The sequence below is a fragment of the Triturus cristatus genome, chromosome 10 (assembly GCF_964204655.1).
Source record: "Triturus cristatus chromosome 10, aTriCri1.1, whole genome shotgun sequence".
Lineage (NCBI taxonomy): Eukaryota > Metazoa > Chordata > Amphibia > Caudata > Salamandridae > Triturus > Triturus cristatus.
In genome coordinates, this window is record NC_140593.1 from 93,791,169 (window position 1) to 93,810,247 (window position 19,079).

General features: G+C 45.7%; 1 protein-coding gene across 2 annotated transcripts in view; it reads right to left on the minus strand.

The window, feature by feature from the left end:
• NKIRAS1 (NFKB inhibitor interacting Ras like 1) overlaps positions 1 to 19,079 on the minus strand; it is a 144,936-nt gene that overhangs the window by 62,152 nt on the left and 63,705 nt on the right. The window contains exon 2 of one of the 2 annotated variants that reach the window (XM_085630512.1): positions 8,168 to 8,295. In XM_085630512.1, the coding sequence (XP_085486638.1) occupies positions 8,168 to 8,261 (94 nt within the window). In that variant the 5' untranslated portion in view covers positions 8,262 to 8,295. The remainder of the gene's footprint in view (positions 1 to 8,167; positions 8,296 to 19,079) is intronic. The other variant, XM_085630511.1, reaches the window with a different exon arrangement.

Below are 19,079 nucleotides of genomic sequence, written 5' to 3' on the forward strand. Positions count from 1 at the left end.
GTGTGTGTGTCATACCTCATGGAGGGACATGTAACATGAGGCCCATGTTCCAGTGATGAAAACTGAGAGGTATTCTTCGAGCAATGCGAGGCATGCAGACGACAGCGAGGAGAATTGCAAGGCTTTCAAACCTCTGAAGGTTAGTGTGATATGCTTATATCTCATTGAAGCACTGTCTGCAGTGTCCGGATCTCATGCCATGGGGAGGAGCATTTGCATAGTTACAGGGGCGCAACTAGACCCGAACTTCGGAGGGGGGGGTTGGGCCAAAATTCCCAGCCAGGGCTGGCCCTAGCACTGGTCGCACAGTCTTTTTTGGTGCCCCCCCCCCCCCCCCATTTCCTACTTCTCCATGAATTCCCTCCCCAGCAGGCGCGCAACACCCATTGGACTCACAGGGCTTCAGCGCCCCCCCCCGTCGTGTGTGGCAGCCCGGGATGAGACAGCTTCCAGTGTACACACACAGCCGCACCAGAGCACTTCACAGGTCTTTACCTTTGTGTACTACCTACCACTTAAAATCTAAGTTATTACAATGCAAGTCAGTGACCATATACAACCCGTATTACAAAACAAGCATATACAATGCAACGGTCTCGCCATTGTTAAAGTTAGAGCTATTGGCATTGCTCATGACAATGCCGTTTCTTTAAATGTTTAAAAAAAAAAAAAACACAATGTCATGAGCAATGCCAATAGCTCTAACTTTACCAATGCCCAGACCATTGCATTGTAAATGCTTGTTGGCTAATGTTCTTAGCAGCTGTTACACAATCTTTAGATAAAGATCAGATCTCTTGCAACCTCACCTACTCCAACACCCCGCCCACCCCATTTGTAGTTTTAGGATAGGGGAATCTAGAACACTGGTATTACTCGTGAGCTCAATGAGGACCTATTGGAAACATGCTACAGTGGAGAACTTAATTAGGCAGAAGGGTTGACTTACTTAATCGCCAAGAATACGGAAATGATGCTGTATATTCTGCACACAAAAGCAAGTTATTCAACACAATCTGTGGCATTAGCATCCAGTTATTCTGACATTTAACACGCATTGTTATAAAAAAAGATCCCGATGCACAAAAGTACACAGATGTCTCAAGAAACAACACAATACAAATTCCGCTTTTACTCTTCAAATTTCATACACCAATAAGTAATGATTTAACATAGTAAAGAAGCAGAAAAAAGAAATGTTCAGTACCCACACCTTGTAATAAAAGGTGGCCCAGGTTAGGTTTAAAAACCTTTCTGCAGCTTCTGGTTAATTTTTGGGCTCACACTTCAGGGCCTTGAATCCCCCCTCTTGTTATTGTTAAAGTTCTGAGGACCAATCTAGCACTTTTCATATTAATTATAGAAGGTGGTTAGTCTCTTGGAGGCATGTTAGACAAGAAACCAGGAGCAGCTTGTTTGAAATACTTATAACATCCGAGTGTCCCTTCGAAAGAATTGCTGCTCTGGAAACAGTGTGATTAAAATGTGAATTTCAGTGAAAAGTGAAACAAAAGCTTTTTATGAAATAGAAGGTTAATTTTCCACCCGGTTTGAATTATATTTCTATTTATTAGTGCCTGCAGGGGACAACCCCTGCTGCTTGTTGTCTGATCGGAGACAGCACATAAAATGCATACATAAAGTTATGGATGTACAGATAAAAGGCGGCCAGTTAACTTTTGCAGGGTGTCAGGCATGCAGCAAGTTTGAATAACTTTTCGTCCGTTTCAGATGAAAATAGATATATATTATAATATGAAAATTATTAATCAGATGCTTGAGTAAGTAGCATAAAGCCTATATTTGAACCTAAAAAACACCAAGCTGAATAATCACGTTTGCGTGCCCAAATCATGCCATACACTTTGTGTTTTGCCGGGCCTTAAAAGAGGAAATAATGCCTGTGCTCATATCAGTGTACGCATAGCATTCTTATATCAGATGCCAATGTTGCCTCTGTGCGATTGGATGCTTTACCATGGTTGCCTTATCACTGTAAGACAACTGAGCGGTTTTTGTTTCAACATGGTTGCCTTACCACTGCAAGGCAATTGAGAATCAATTGAGCCTTTTTTTATTTTTTTACACAAACTCGTGTTTTTAAGAAACTTGCAAAACTGCAGCAATATGTTGAATCAAATGCTAGGATGAAAAGTGGAAGGAGAGAAAAGGGGGAAGAGAAAGAAGGATGTACAGGTAAAAAGGATTAAGAAAGAGGAGGAAGTAGAAACAGGAAGGCTAAGAAAGAAAACACGAAGTAGAACAGCGATCGCAAAGAATGAGGAAGAACACTGTGAAAGGAGGATGCATAGAGTGTCAGGAGTGCAAGCTGTCCGTGTAGGCTGCGAACATAAAAAAAAGAAAAATACATGCAAATTTGTTACACCTTAGCACACGTCTAACAGCAACACGATGTTCACAACCGTATGCAAACAAAAAGTAATAACACTTCACCTCCATCCGCTTCCCACGGAGAACTCCACCTGTGTGACCTGGAAGTTCCCAACAAACTCCCAAATGAAGCTGTGCAATGGAATATTCACTGGGCCACCCCAAGAGAACAACGTTTCTAAAAGGAGTGGGTAAACACTAAGCTTACCGAGTAAAGATCCAGGCCTCTTCGCAAAGCGAGGGGGATGCTGCTTCTCACACCCCACTGTCTCCGGGAACCGAGGCCATTATGGATCGCACACAGCTCCGTTCTGACGTGACCACTGTGGGCCTGAAGGCAAATCCCCCCCCCCCCCGCCCTGTGCACCTCACCCGCGCTTTCTGTGAGGCCCGACTGCTCAAAAGACGAAATGACGGCGCTATATACGTCACAAACTGGGGTGGGGGTCTATTTTCAGACTAATATAAAGGAACACCCATAATACACTGGCTAGGTATCGGGAAAGCGTACTTGCATACTTTGCGGTGGGAGCAACTGTTCCGTAGTTTTTCGTAAAACAGTCGTCCAGGCCAGGAAGCCTGGTCACGGCGCCACGCATTGACCCATGTGACGAAGCTCTCAAGGCGGGTAGTAGCACCGGGCTCCTCCCCGACTCTCGGGTCAGTAACAGGCTAGAGGCAGTGGCACCCTGGCTGGCGTTAAACTGGGAGGTTTCACTTTCACTGCAAAGCGTCAGCAGGAGGGACGGGCTGGCAGACCCTTCTCGCCAACCCCTGTGCTGCACATGCAAACACAAAGTGCACGCATCCAGACAGACATTTAGGCAAGCACGGACTGGTGAGAGGGAGGACAGACCAAGCAAAGGGACTTTTGACAAAATATCCAATAGGATAGGTCTAGCTGGCGCTGCTGAGATCTCGCCGAAAAGCGAATTGCTTCCAGGGAGAAACAAACACACCACTGCCTTTCTCCGAGGCAGAGCAGAAATGCCTCTGAGAAAGGCAGCGGCATTTTCGGATTCGGGGGCGTGTTTGTCTTTTCTCTCCTCCAGCCATTGGCTGGAGGAGATAATTAGACTTCTTGCAAAAAACACGCCCCCGATCCGAAAAGGACGGGGCCTAATCGGAATGACTGACCTCTTCTCCAATGGCTGGCCAGCATTCAAGAGGCCAGCCAATGGAGAACAGGGGAGAAGAGGGGCGGGTTCAAGCCCCTCTTCTCCAAGTCATTAAATCTCCGACTTCCGGTTCTGCCTTCGGCAGACCGGCGGTCCTCGACCTAAAAAAGTGCGTAGGGAGTAATGAAGAGGAGAGTGTCACACCGCCGATAAAAGATCAAATCCCGGTGGATGTGGCCAAAAGGAGACAAGGCGGCAACAAGGAGGGACTAAAAAGCCCCCTTTGCAATCAAAAGGCAGTGTTTTGCATGGAAGCTGACGCTAGCCAATTAAAACGATGGGCGGGGCTTCAACTGCGCCTCCGAGACCTTCGGAATCTGGATTGATTCCAAGAAGCTCTCGGATGCCTATCTCCAGCCGAAACCTAAAAAGTCCCTCCATCTAGAGCTAGTATCTCTCACACAGGAGACATGAATGAAAACAGGGGGAACAAATGTTAACCAAGTATTTTTGTCCACAGATACTAAGTTCAGGTCAAAGGGCACTGCCAGTTCCTAGGAGAGAGAGAGAAGTTTTTTTGTGAATTATTTTTACGCACATTCCTCTTTTGTTGGGATTTCTCGTAGGCCCTTCGCACCTTCTGAAAGGTTTGCTGGTGATCCAAAGAATTCTGCAGTATTCCTTAATGACTGTCAGTTCATTTTTTTGTGTAAATATGCGACTTTCCAAGATGATCAAACCAACATGGCCTTTATTCAATAATATCTGACTGGAAACACGCATACCTGGAGTATTCCGTTAGTGGAGAGAAATGATAATTTAGCTTTATTTATTTTTCGTGCTTTTTTGTCATCAGATGCAGACGCTGTTTGAGAAAATGTAACATGCTCTCTCTCTAGGTAATGAGGGGCTCAATTTAAAACAAGGTCATCATGATGGCTTTCCTTGTCCATCTTGTGTTTGTCCCTCTCCAGGAGCATAAGCTTTTTACCACCATCTTAATGTGTCCTTCTGCTGCTCCCTTTTAGGGAACTGCTTTTTCCTTTCTTGGTTAAGCATTCCATAAGAGTCTCCATTAGCTCTCCCCCTATTGTTTCTCTCTCACCAAAAATACAAGCCGCTCATGCGGACTTTGCTCTCTCTTCTATGCACTTCTTCCCATGCCCCACTATGTTCCATGTACCGGTCTTCCATGTGTGCTTCATCCCCCCACCTCGTGTTGCTGTGCCCCTTGTGTGCTCTCTTGTGTGCCCCCCACCCCCTGTGTTGCTCTTGCTTTCATGCTCACCGCCCACTCCCCCAGGCTTTCCACAAACCCGCTACCCCTACCGACTCCTCCATTGCCCACCACCTCCCCTATTACTTTTTAAATATATATTATTTGGAGGGCCAGGTTGAAAATTGCTGAAGACCCTCCTTAAAAGATCTTTTTACAATTTCTGGCACCTGCCATCTTAGATTGCTCAATAAAATATAAAAGAAAATGGCAACTGCGTCCTTCAGTGGGCATTCGTGTTGATGCAAGTGCACTCATACAGAATGATGTGCCCGCCAACACAGGCTGCATCATCACAGCTTTTTTTTTTACTGCTAATACAAACCAGCACTGACAAAAACCATTTCTTTTCACAGATGCTGTTCAGCATTGCCAAGTCAGTAGGTTCCAAAGGGGAGACGTACTGGCTTTGCCAATGCTTATTATTTATTCTGGGAATATTCTCCATCCTGAGACCCTACCACTAAATGATCCAGACCACCAAACGCATCGCTCTGGTGGGCCACAGAGATGCCAGCACCAATAAAAGCAAAGTAATCTCCGCCACTGTAAATGATTTCACCTCACCAGCGGCCGCCTCCACTTGATCACCACACTGCAGGACCTCTGTAACAATCCCTCTCAATCCTTCCACAACACAATCAATACCGTTTACAGCAACTTCAACCCTTACCTGGACAAGACAGACGTCGCCAAATTCATCCTGATCTTATCCAAAGAACCAATGTTAATTATAGGGCCCATTATCATCCCCAGAAGAAGCCGTCACCACCATGAAATCTGTCCCATCAGACCGATGCTCCCCACATGCCTACTCTAGAGGACTGCAACCAATTAGCACCATGCTCACACAATGCTTAATGCCTCCACCTCTTCTGCAATCTTCTGAGATGCTTTGAAAACACCCAACAGTCCATCAATTGCTGAAGAAACTTCGCGGACCATATAGGGCTCGCCAGCAGCAGACCGACCTCCCTGCAATCATGCCAGGCAACGGTCTTTGAGAAAATTATCCACAGATGCCCCACAGAATGCATCAACAACCACAAACCTCAACACAACTCAGTCTATTTTCAGACCCAACCACAGCAAGGAAACAGCCCTTCTCATCGACATGCATGACATCCGCATGGCTCTGGACAGAGGAGATACGCCTGCCCTCATCCTCCTGGATCTCTCCCCATCGTTTGATATGGTCTCCCACCCCATTCTCATACAACCTCTTCATGACATTGTAATCAAAGGACACACTCCAACGGGTCTGCTCCTTCCTGACTGAAAAGAACCAGTCTGTGACCTCATCTAGAGAGTTCCTCAAGGATCCCCCCTGAGCCCGACTCTCTTCAATGCATACATGATCCTGTTATATGGCCATTAGGGTCATTGTCGACATTGCTAAGTTAGCCTGAGCTCTGCTGCCATGATGCTGCTTTTGCGCACGTTATTACATGCCTTTATTTTGCAAGACTCTGTTTGTGCCTTTCACATGAGAACTGTCTGCTTTTCGCGTTCTCTGCTAGTTCCTGGAGTTCAGTCTGAACACGATGTGCAAGGTCGATAAACAATGCCCCTTGTTATTCTGTTCTGGTCAGTCCCTAGCACCTAGACAAAACATGCTAAACATAGCTGCACTGCTGGAAACTCATGCTTTGGTATTATGGGGACGCATGTTCTTCCAACACACACTTGGAGAGAGACCTTTCCATGGAGAAGAGCTATGCTGTGCCTATGACGCAACACTTCCATCTAGGCTCTAAGGTATGGGGTCTGCTGAAAAAGCCCAAAGATGATCTTTTATATAATAAAACTTCTTCTAGTCAAGGGGAGGGTGGTTAGGCCTTATAGTCCTTTTTCCACTGTCTGTATACGATGACATCCCCCTTTATATTCTATGGAATTGTAACAATGCTAACTGTTTTAGGTTCATGCATTTCGCTGCTGGTAGTGGCTCGGATACTGCATTATAGAGCACGATAGTTAAAATAAACATTTTGAACTATTACAGCGACTCTGCTAATTCTTATTGTGGACAAGTACGGGTGAGTGAGCGAAAGGGTATGTCTTGCAACCGCGATTCCTGAGAGAGTCGGGAGTGTTGTGCTCTGGGTTGTCTAATCATGTGTAGCTTCGTAATTATGTAGAACGAATGAGACACTTTAGCAAGTCGGTTTTGGGATTTTGGTTACTAAGGTGGTAGGAAAATACAACCCTATACACCGAGGTCCTGTTTTCCTGCGCATAGTTCTGTGTAGGTGCAGAATCCCCGCAACAATCCCTTTAGCCAGCATCATCAGCTCTCCACAACCTCAACGTTCTCTCCTATGCCAATGACACATAACTCATTCTCTCCCTCACGGACAAGATGCCAAATACCAAGATCAGGTTCAATGGCCACAGGACTTAAATCACCCACTGAATGAAGACCAACTGAAGACAGACAAGACCAAAATCCTGATCATCATGAAGTGCACTTCACCGTAGGACTCCACCTGGTGGCCAACAGAGATAGGACCAACAAGGTCACTACATGGCACTTCAATAATTGCATCTGCTTTCACAAACTTTCCAGATACAGCTGCTCGTACAGACTCCTACTTGCACACATCCCCGTGCATATTGAATGCCAAATCCAGTGGTCAAGCCTTCCGCAATATCAATCAAAAAAGGTGGAAGGACCTGCTCTACACATAATAGCCTTCTCCTCACTTCTTGAATTCCACAAGAAGCTGAAGACCTGGCTTCGAGTAGTTCCACTAGGCCCTAGGTTTAGCTAGACTCACACCTAACAGGATACCCTCCGGGATGATAGTGTTACTCACCCACGCATACAAGGCCCTTCACAACACCAGACCCACATACCTGAACAGTCAACTCTCCTTCCACACACCCAAAAGACACCTTTGATACGCCTAGATATCTCTGGCCATCATCCTACTTATCAACAAGACTAAAACGGGAGGAAAGTCCTTCTCCTACCTTGCAGCCAAAGCATGGAACACTCTCCCCCTCCACATTCGGCAATCTCCCACCCTGCCCCAGTTCAGGAAGTACTTCAAGCCCTGGCTTTTCAGATGACCTCCGCACTCAACAGAGCCGCCCACTTCCCCCCCAGTACTTTGAGACCCTCAAGGGTGAGTAGTTGTGCTTTACGAACCCATGGTTGATTGATGGCTTTGTAGAGCGCACTTTTACGGCATTTTCAGTTTATTTTGCGATTTATTGTAGATGCAGTATTTTCCTCTGTACACTGTGTACATACCATTTTCAGTTTGTTTTCACTTTAGAAGATCAAAAAGGGACAATGAAAGTTAAATGTAGGTGTAATAATAAATGCAGGCAGTTAAGCCAGATTAAGCGAAAAACAATCCTAAGAAGACCTTACCGACAGCGTGGTTTCCGTAAAGAAGCTGCTCCAGGATGGCTGTTTTTCCGACATTAGACAATCCACAAATCACCACCTTGTACCCCTTCCCCATCGTCACTCAGGGCGGCAGAAACAGCGAAGACTACCTGTTTGAACACAAAAAATAAGATTATATCATACCACTCACAATATGTGCTTTCGTAGCTTAGAAATAGTTGTACTCATAATCAGAGTCTGAATTAAATTAAGGTGTTCAAAAAGAGCTACAGCACTCAGATCCTGGAGAACTTTTGATAATAAACATAGAAGCACTGCATACAAACCTTATATGGCTCGTGAATGAAGTTCTCTGTCCTAAATTTTTGACTAGCTGTCAAGTCCCAATAGATACAAAAAATGCATTCTGGCTCAAAGTCATACTTTCCTTCCTACTGGTCCTTAAACACATCTCTGCCTTCTACTTTGTAAATAATTGTTTTCGGTGCTTGACGTTTGCCTCAGAGTTGACTTCAGGAACAACGAGCTGGAGACCCATGTCTGGACACACACCAGACCCAAAAGTGCAAGACAATGTGGGTCTCAATCAGATATGTATCACCCCAACTATAGTAAAGTGTTACAAATGCGAGACTTGCTGGACCAGCCATGTCAATGAAGTATTTTGCACTCCGTGCTTTTACTGCAAAGCTAAGTACTCAGACTATTGTGCAGGGAAAATTCTAGATATCCCACGTAGAGCAAACCTATCTTCATGCTATTGACCCAGAAACCTGTGGTCTTCCCAGAAGTTTGAGCACCCAGGAAAAGGACTGTTTTGTATCCATTATCCTTCAATTCAGCCGTGGGCACTCAGGAAAATATATCAATTACAGACCGCACAATAGGCCTACCTGCATACTTTATAGAAAAAGACAAAGGAGATATCTGCTGCCTCCAAAAGAGAACTCTCACACTCTCAAAGTATATCAGAAACAATTTCACATGATCGCAGGCTCTCCATGGCCAGATCACGGTCACTGTTCCCCTAATTTATGTCCTCCTCCTCAACCAACTCAAGTTTTCGTATCCTCTTTATACAACCGAAATTCAATGAATTTTCCATGATCTTTCCTCTTAGATCATGAGAGCTGCTCGTTGTGGCCTTATCATTCGTTTGGAAAGGCTAAGCTATCTCAGAAATCACTTTCTACCAATATAATCCGCTTTTAATTGGCAGCTGAAAGCTCGGTGACCACTTTACAGACTCTTCACCTCCAGACTATTTCCCTTCAAGACATACAAAACCGTCTTCTGATGCTCAATTTCATACCCCATTAGAAATTCTGGATTAGCGCTGCACACAAATTGAGCTCTATGGTCTGTGAACATCTGCTCTTTAAAAAAAAGTCAATTCCCTTCAAAACTCCAGTACTACCTCCAGTGTCCCCTGCTTCACAAACTATCAATCTTGAGCAATATTCTAGAGATGTTGTTGATCTTTCTTCCTACAGCCAAGTATATCCAACGGGCCGGCTAGATCTAAAGCAATTTTCATCTTTGTCATGCTAGGAACTTCCACTATCTGCAAAGAGAACACTCGGCTATTAAGCACCTCATGCTACTGGCACTGTTGCATCCAATAAAGCACCCATGTCACGCCTTCTCCCCAAGTGATATTCAAGTACCAGAGCCACACTTTACTTCCCATGCTCACTTGTAGCTCCAATCCCTATTGAATCAAAAGGCCCAACGTACAACCCATCCTGCACTGCACCCAACTGCTTTTGGCCATTTAGGATTACAAACAGGCACTCGCGTCCACGGAACACCCTGCTGCCACTCCTGGACTTTCAATTAAAAAAAAAATAATCCCCCCCCCCAAAAAAAATCACTGCACTTTGGGGTTTGTTTAGTCTTATTTAGACACCTGAACACAAAAGCTTGTAAAAATGAAAGCCAGTCCCGGGGGTAGAGTCACTGGTAACCCTAACCGCGTGTCACCTTACCATTACTGGTGCTACTTGCCTATGTCAGAATAAATGTATTGTGTGATTAATTAAAACCATTACAAGACAAATAATCTATACAGCAACAAGCCGTTCATATACAGAAAATAAGCTATAATTAATTTGTCACTAAATACATTTGGTGATAAAATACAACTGTGTGGTTTTATGAAAATTACAATAAAACAATCCATTGAACTTTACTGTTGTTACTCTAAATAAGACCTGAAGTTAAAATAATTGAATAAAAACCCCAGTGTTTGAAATCTTCACATTCAAATTACTTAACTACTCTCACATGTAGTATGCAGCATGGGGTTTTCAGACCAACATCAACAGCTGAAATAAGATTGTGGACTTCAGAAGTCAGAAAGTATGGTTTAAACTGTAAACATCGCTCCTTAAGAAGCGTGGGTACAAACACAAAATGTGGAGCCAGCCTCCCTTCCAGTCCTATCACTTCCAGTCATGCCTAAACGCCAACAGAGGTATTAACGCCTGCCTCAACTGAAGGAATCTGACCTGTACATTGCTGTATTGAGGTTAACAAACAAGTCTTGACTTGAGATTAGCATAACTTGCGACAGATGGAAGCGGACGCATCAGGTCAACATGCTGGCTAGGCAAAAGCAAATGTAAATTAAGGATGACGGTATGCTTGAATGTTAAAAAATGTGTATTAACCGACCAAGCCTCCAAGAGATGGAATGTACCCAGGGAAGCAGTAAACTATTCACTCCAGAAACACAAGCTCTTTTGACTTGGAGTAGAAAACGGCCAACACAGGTCCAAATCAGGGCTACACCAGAATCAGAACGATGGATTTAGGCCCAGATCTCTGTACTGGGGTGAATGTATGACATTGTTCTGCATTCTGTTCATCAACTGTTGTTTTTGCATTTGTCACCCCGAGTGGGACGGGTATGCTCAGACGTGAGTCCCGTGCTCTCCATGCCACTGGAATCAAGCTATCCTGGCTGAAGAGGGGTGAAACCCCGAAACCGGTCCTAGGATGCTTGTGTCCAGTCCAGGGAGGACCTGGCTTGGCAGTTCGGGCTGGACTGTTCCCATGAGGCACAGGGTCAAGACTGATTTGCATATGGCTGGGTTCAAACTGGAATGGCATGGTGAGCAAAAAAACGATGGATTTAGGCCCAGATCTCTGTACTGGGGTGAATGTATGATATACTTCTGCATTCTGTCCATCAACTGTTGTTTTTACACCAGAATCACCCCAAGAGCATCTCTGTCCCAGATGCAGAATTGGACAGGTTTTCCATAACTGCCAAGGAGTGTTTACATAAACCAAATTTTTAATCCGGCATTGCCTGGAGACGCTTTGCAATGAGAATATTGATTTAAACAAGGCGGAGCTCAGTGCATAATCAACCAGTTTGCAAACCTGCAAAGGATTAACCGTGTGCATAAGTGAAAGCAGGGAGAAATATGGCCAGAAAGATTTTAAGGATACTTTAGGCAGAACGGCTGGGCAATTACCTACAGATCCTACATAAAGCAAAACGTAACGCTCTTGGTTTTAGTTTTAAATAATGGCATATGGTACTTCCCCCATCTATCCACACAAATGCTGATGCAGTGGTGAGACATTACTCCGTGTACCGGATATTTTCCTGGTCATTCTTCCTTTCCCAAATTATTTTCCAGCACGTCAACCTCAATTTCCACAGGGATACAATAGTCTACAATTCTTGAAACTAAACACTGCTGTCCACCTATCAACCTTGACAAATATTCATCCCCACATTGAATTTGCCAGCAACATATTCAGACTCAACTCCACTGATGTAATTTTAATAACCGCCAAGGTTTTCTTGGTGAGGCATTTCTAGACCCTTATGTTGCAAGTACAAAAGACCTGTATTTCCCAATTTATGTTATTCCACAAAGTAATATGCAGAAATACTCAGAACCAAATGAGAAGGCCCTTCCCCCATGTGAAAACAGACCTTTGGTTCCCTTTTTCTGAGCTTTAAAACAAAAAGCAATTGGCGCTCTAGTGGAGGTGACCACAGCAATTCAATTTGTTGCCAAAGGGCCATACAATGTATCTCAGATGTTTGATTAACGTCCTGGCACGGGCAACACCAAAGCAGGGCCTCGGGGGCTTGACAGTGTCACAAGCGGATGTGTAAGCAGCAGGTTCTGCAGGAGTCACCATTGGACAACGACCACACGTTACATTCCAGCTGCAGGGACAGATCAGACAGAGGTTGCATGACCGAGCCTGCACTTGTACCAAAAATGTTCATAGTCTCATGGAAACCACAACCACTGTTGAAGTGGATAATCACGCGGAGGCATTTTTTCACTCAATCAGTGGTAAACACAAATTTCTCTTGCAATGGAATAAGATACCATGACAATTCTTGTCCTACAAGCGATATAAAAAATATGCTGTATAGAATTAAAGATTTATTCCAGTATGGGAGACAAGTACACATCTAGAAACCACAGAGGTGCCACAGACACTCACACAATGCCAACACCAATAGCCTTTTAGTGGATTCTTTGTGTCTTGGTACCCACACCCAACAATTAACACCTCACCACACAATGCAACAATACTGGCACCCATCGGATACACCTTCCACTGCTACAAGTCTTATGCAGGTACTCTCCAATCTAAAGGGTAGACCAGACAAAAAAATGCACACTTGCTAGCGCCTCTGTTGGCCTCCTACGCTGGAAGGTCAGAAACATGTTTTGCAAGCAACAGAATCAAGGCTCCTCTATAAAGGTCCTTTGTATTAAACAGTACACATTAGAGCTGTTAGTGTGATGCACCATGAACCACAAAAAGCAGGGTCAGTTTGGCAGTGACCAGCACTGTTCGGTTTTGCTTTTTGAGTAGGTGTCAGCTGAAACAGTTGCTGAAACATTGATTTAAAGTTTTCCAAAGCACAAAATGGGCCCAGAAACATCTTAGCATTAAAAAATCAAAAACAAATATAAATCATCAGAAATTACAAAATGCAAAAAAGTAAAACTGAGTTCTTGTATGCAACCGATTCCCCTAATAAAATCGATACACAGCAACACTAACAATCGCCAATGAGAAAAGAGCCAGTTGCCCGACGACCGGTTTTGAGCTACAGGGAAATAACAAGCTCCAGAGACCTCTCTGCGCTGCCCAGCAGCACCTATGCCTGCCTGGGACAGAATGGCCTCTGCTGGTGTGAGTTCCTAATCCCCAAGAGGTGCCTCCTCAGACCTGAACCCTTGGCTCGCATCAGGTGAGTGCCTCCTGTGAAATCCTGAAGTTTTGAACTCTGTGAGATGGACTTTGAGAAGTTAACCTTTTCAGCTGTACGAACCCGGTCCTTGCATCTGGCCCGCACTCCATCGCGGTCGGCCTGAACTTGTGACTTTGTCCTGGCCCAGTGCGACCAGATACCCATAGTTAGTGTTTTCAGCTTCTTGGCATATTTTTAGGTCTCGGCTAGCGAAGGCTGCGCTTGCGAGATTTAATGACTTTGAGAAGAGGGGCTTGCACCCGCCCCTCTTCTCTCCTGTTCTCCATTGGCTGGCCTTTTAAATGCAGGCCAGCCACTGGAGAAGAGGTCCAGTCACTCCGTTGAAGCCCCGTCCTTTTCGGATCGGGGGGCGTGTTTTTTGCGAGAAGTCTCAGGGAGGAGACAACAGCAAAACACGCCCCCAAATCCGAAAAGGACGTGGCGTTTCTCCGAGGGATTTTCTGCTTCGCCTCGGAGAAAGGCGGCGGGGTTAGGCTGCTGCTCTGGTCTGCTCTGCTGCTCTGGATAATTGATAATTATCTTTTAACGATATGGTGCCACGGATAAGATCGACTGCCTGTTCATACTGTATTTCTATGCTTAAAAAAACAATAAATGTAAAAATTGACCAAAAAAGAAATCATAACTATATTTTTTAGAAACATGGCACGCGTTTCGCTTGGTTGGGCGTTTCGCTTGGTTGGATATACCGATGCATGGATGGAAGTGGGAGAAAGTCCTTTCAAGATGGCCGGTGCCGTTGACTAGGGGAGCCTGGGTCCCGGAGGTGAGAGACGTGCGCACGGCGACAGCTCAGTCGGGGTTCATGTTGGTTGTTGACACAGCGGCTCAGTCACACTCCTCCTTCCGGAGGTTCGTGTCAACAGAGCCCGGCCATGGAGAGGCCGCGGGATAAGCTGTCACGTTCGCCTCATGGTCATCGTGGCTCCCGGCACGGCCCCCGCTCAGTTAACGGCTCACGGCCCCGTTCCTTGTCCTCCGATAGGCCCCGTAGTTCCCGGCCCAGCTCCCCTTTTGCTACTCGCCGCTCACGGCCCCGCTCCCCTTATGGTTCCCGGCCTCGATCCCCTCATAGGCACTATAGTTCCCGGCCTTGCTCCCCACATAATTTCCGTCGCTCGCCGCCTCGTTCCCGTGGCTCCCGGCCCCGCTCCCCCGGTAGTCTACCTGGCTCCCGGCCTCGCTACTCCCACCGGTCACGACCCACTTACGGCCCCCATGACCACAGGCCCAGGTCTCGTAGCCCCAGGTCCCGCTCCTCCCGTGCCCTCAGGTCCCGCTCACCGCTAGGTTACCGTGGCTTGCGCTCAAGCTCCCCTCTGCCCCCGCTTCCGCTGCGCCCTTACGTGCCCCACGGTTCCCGGGACCTCTCGCCCCTTAGTCTACGGCTGCGCTCTCCCTTTGGTGACCGACCCCGTTCTCCAAGTAGCCCGTATGCCTATCCCCTGCACAGCCCAGGGAACCTGTCCCCTCTTCGTTCCCGCTCCCCTTATCGCTATCACCCAGGGAGTCCCCGTCGCCGCTCCTTCTCCCCCGGGCACCGTCCCCCTCATGACTACCCGTCTTCACCCTCGAGGGGGCTGCCCGAACTGGACTCCTCACAGCGGCCACGTGACCCGGAGGACCTGCGGTACCGCCTAACCCGGCCCAGTCAGAGCGGCGACGGACAGGTAGGGCTCATGTCAACAGGTGAAATTGTTTTCGGAAGCATAGTGGTCATAACTAGCATCCTAAGTTCACTTTTATATAGTCAACCTCAAGACATGGGTGTTTAACCAATAGGTACAGGCAGCATGATCGATCCCACAGTGCCTGGAGACTATCACCAGTAAAACAGTTTCGCTTTACAAATCCTGATTAATTGTATATAGGCGATGCTGCCTTGTTCACGCAAGTATGTTTTGCAGAGGCAACGTTTGATGTGCATATGTGCACAGCCAACTGAAAAGGAGTCCACTTCAGTGACAGGGCTGCTGTGACTAGCTTTTGGTTCATTCCTTTATTTTTTTTAATATTCTGTTATATTGATGCAATTTTTTTCCGAATTCCATATGGGGAGGGGGCGGCCGAGCACTTTGACAGGGCCGGTTTTGGTACCCAGTCCGGCCCTGGTCACAGCAGTCTATTAGCAGCACAGGACGAGCACGCGCACCTTCCCTATGCCGGGGTCAGTGACGCGCCTCTGCTGCTTGAGAGATGACCCAGTTGTGACGGAGGAGCGCGCGCTGAGCACCGGCGGTTATCGGTGCAATCTTTATGACTGTTGTCTCTTGCTCTCTGCCTTGCACAGAGTTCATTCACACCGGGCCCAGAGCTCCTCATGCCTCACACCTGTTAATCTGGGTTAAGGGGTGCAACCTTCACCTACAGGCCAGCAAGGGGGTGGGGCAATGGTGCGGTGCGAGGGGTTCGGCACACAGATCGACAGAGACACACGGGTAAACAGGAGCACACATTCAAACACACAGTTACACACAAACACACGTGCAACTGCAGGGATAAACTGACGCATTTATACACAAATGCTAGACAAACATTTCCAGACACACATCTCAACGTATAGTTACACAGAGATATGCACGTGAACACTTGTGTTAAGTACCCAGGTATGCTACAAAATGCCAGGCATACAGGCACAATCTGTGACGTAGGCATTCAGGCCGAGATAAACCATCCTGTGCATATTCGATGATCAGTTACACAAAAACATAGGGGTAATCTGGCACACGTATCTTCAGCCACCTAGATGAGCATTCGGTAGAAGGCACACATACACAAGTTTGCAAGCACACCAACGTGATCAGGCCTATAGTTAAGCCACACTCACCATCTAGAGCACCACACAGCTCTAAGCCATCGGGGTGGCAACACATGTGCCTCCTCAATGGTACAGCCAGGTCATACCCTACAGTGATGGTACATATAAGACACAGCTGCTGTCATCATCACACACACAACATGCCTCCAGTCACATACTTGGTTAAGCGTTAGTTGCCGAAGTGTTCGCCTCCTGAGAGGTATATCCATTTCATGTTTTTCTGCCTCATCTACATCACCCGCAAACACATAATACGGCATCAAAGCCACACATACTGCTCCACCCTAATTCATAACACCATCTAGATGGCCACTATCCATTAAAATCAATCACAGAGGAATACATTAGTCTACTCCAACCCTGCCAGTTACTATCCACTGACTTACAATATGACAAACCACCAAATACAATATCAACAGAATTGTAAAGTGTGCCCAGATTGTGAAAGCACTGTGGGATGCGATTTGCTGCTGAAGTGGGTGTATTAAGCAGACTGCGTTTCCTTCCTTGGTACTTCTACTAAAAATGAATGAGGAATTTATAAAGCGCTGGAATCACCCCGGCAGGGGTATCTCCGCGCTAGCAGCGGATAGAAGCGAGGAAGTCGTGAGGGCGCTCAATCGTTAATAAGCTCCGTTTTTAATAGTTTTCTGATTTTAAGCAAGTTAGGTCACTTACGTAAGGCACAGGGGAGCGAGTTCCAGAGACGTGGGGCAACATAGAAACGAGCATTTACAATGCAACGGTCTCGGCATTGTTAAAGTTAGAGCTATTGGCATTGCTCATGACATTATTTTTGTTTGTTTTTGTTTTTAAAACATGTAGAGAAGCAGCATTGTTATTTACAATGTCAATAGCTTAATCAGTGTGTGTGTAGGTGGCTGTGTGTGGGTGCAAATGCAATAGGTCTCGCATTTGAGAGTGATTAAGCTATTGACATTGTAAATAACAATGCCGTTTCTTTAAATGTTTTAAAAACATAAACAAAAATAATGTCATGAGCAATGCCAATAGCTCTAACTTTACCAATGCCGAGACCATTGCATTGTAAATGCTTGTTACTTAAAGCTTTTAAAAATTGCATGTCTCCAGTTCTATGGATTACATTTTTGCCATTTATGGTCTCAAATGATTTATTAAAATGTGATTTTTTTTCTAAATTTGCTTGGAATTTTCCATGTGTTATGTTTTCACGTTGTTACTCTTTGTGCGCTGCATAAATACTTATCTACTTAAAACTCTATTTGGCAAATCCAAACATATTCACATGAACACACATCAAACAGTACACAGAAATTATGAAATCAATCTGTCTCACTATCGTTCAAAAAATAATTTATTGGATCATTAAATAATATACACCGCATATCTATGTTAAAAACACATCCAATTATTAAAAGTCCCCTATTACATTTATATCATATTCAAGTACAAAAAACATTTTTTATTAACGTCTAATCACTTATTAAAAAGAATCGGTCAACGCGGTGTCTCAGTGGAAATCGTTATGGCGACACTACTTTCATCAGGACAGATTTTAAAACAAAGACTTTGAGACAGAGAAACATAATTACTAAATTGCATAATTCGTCATAACATTCTAGCATCATATAAACGATTTACAACTTCCTGGCACACAGCAAATTATTACATGCTTTAGCCCTCATGTGCCTGCATGTCACAACACGTCAGACCTCTCTCTCTGGTGGTGCTAGATAAATATATCCACCATTAAATATTCATACCTTGACACATGATGATTACATATCTCCCACATTAGTGCTTCATAACAACCCTATGAAAGAGCATAATATTAATTCTCGTAAGAGTACCTCTATGCTCCTCTCTAAAGCTTTATGCTTCATGCTAATGGTGTATTTTAAAGATTTTTTTATTGTGGGCTTTTACTTATGCCTTTTCACTTGTTTCTACAGAGTCTGCAATTTCATCAGGGATTCAGGGAGGTGTCACTGCCATCTGTGCTTCAGATTAGCAGGACAGGAATAGTCCATTGCTTTACTCGAGTTGCCTTCTTTTTTTTTTTTTTTGAAACCGTTTATTGCAATCTCAAATAGTTACAGGTATGGGCCTACAACCGTCTGGCCGGCCGCTAGAGTGGCAGAAGCATATGACATATATACAGCAAAAATCTCTTGGCGGTGCAAAAAGGTAAATCAGGAGATAGCAGTAGTGCAGGCCACATAACTCCAAACCCACAATACGGTTTCCTTTTGTCGAAACACAACAACACAAAAAACCACACCCGCAAGGCAACCCGCAATCCCAAGTGACAGCACGCGCTCCTTAAGTGGGGGACCCCAACCAATCGCCAAACTCTGAAGAGGGGAATGAGAACAGATCAGGGACTGGGGAACCACGTGCCCATGGCTGGGGGAGGGGGTCGGCTAGGGGGACGGAGCTGGTGAGGCAGCCGGCAGCAGTGGCGGCTCGCAAATACCCCCGCGATAGGCGTTCCAGGGGCCCCAGATTTTCACCCACGCCCCAGGCTTACCCCTCGCAACATACACCACCTTTTCACGAAACATACACCAATCCATGTGTTCTTTCCAGGCCGACACCGCCGGGGGCCTCTGGGATCCCCACAATTGAGCAATGTCACGCTTAGCTATCATGTATCCCAGAGTCACCCACCGCGTCTGCGGAACCGAGTAGTCAGTTGGCTCCCACACATTCAGCAAGCATCTCCTCGCTTCAGGCAACAGCGCGACACGCATAACCACTCGCAGGACCTCGTGCACACCACGCCAGAATCGCTCCACCTTTGGGCATTCCCACAGAATATGCAAGAAAGTTGCCAAAGCACCACAGCCACGCTTACACAGTCCATCCTC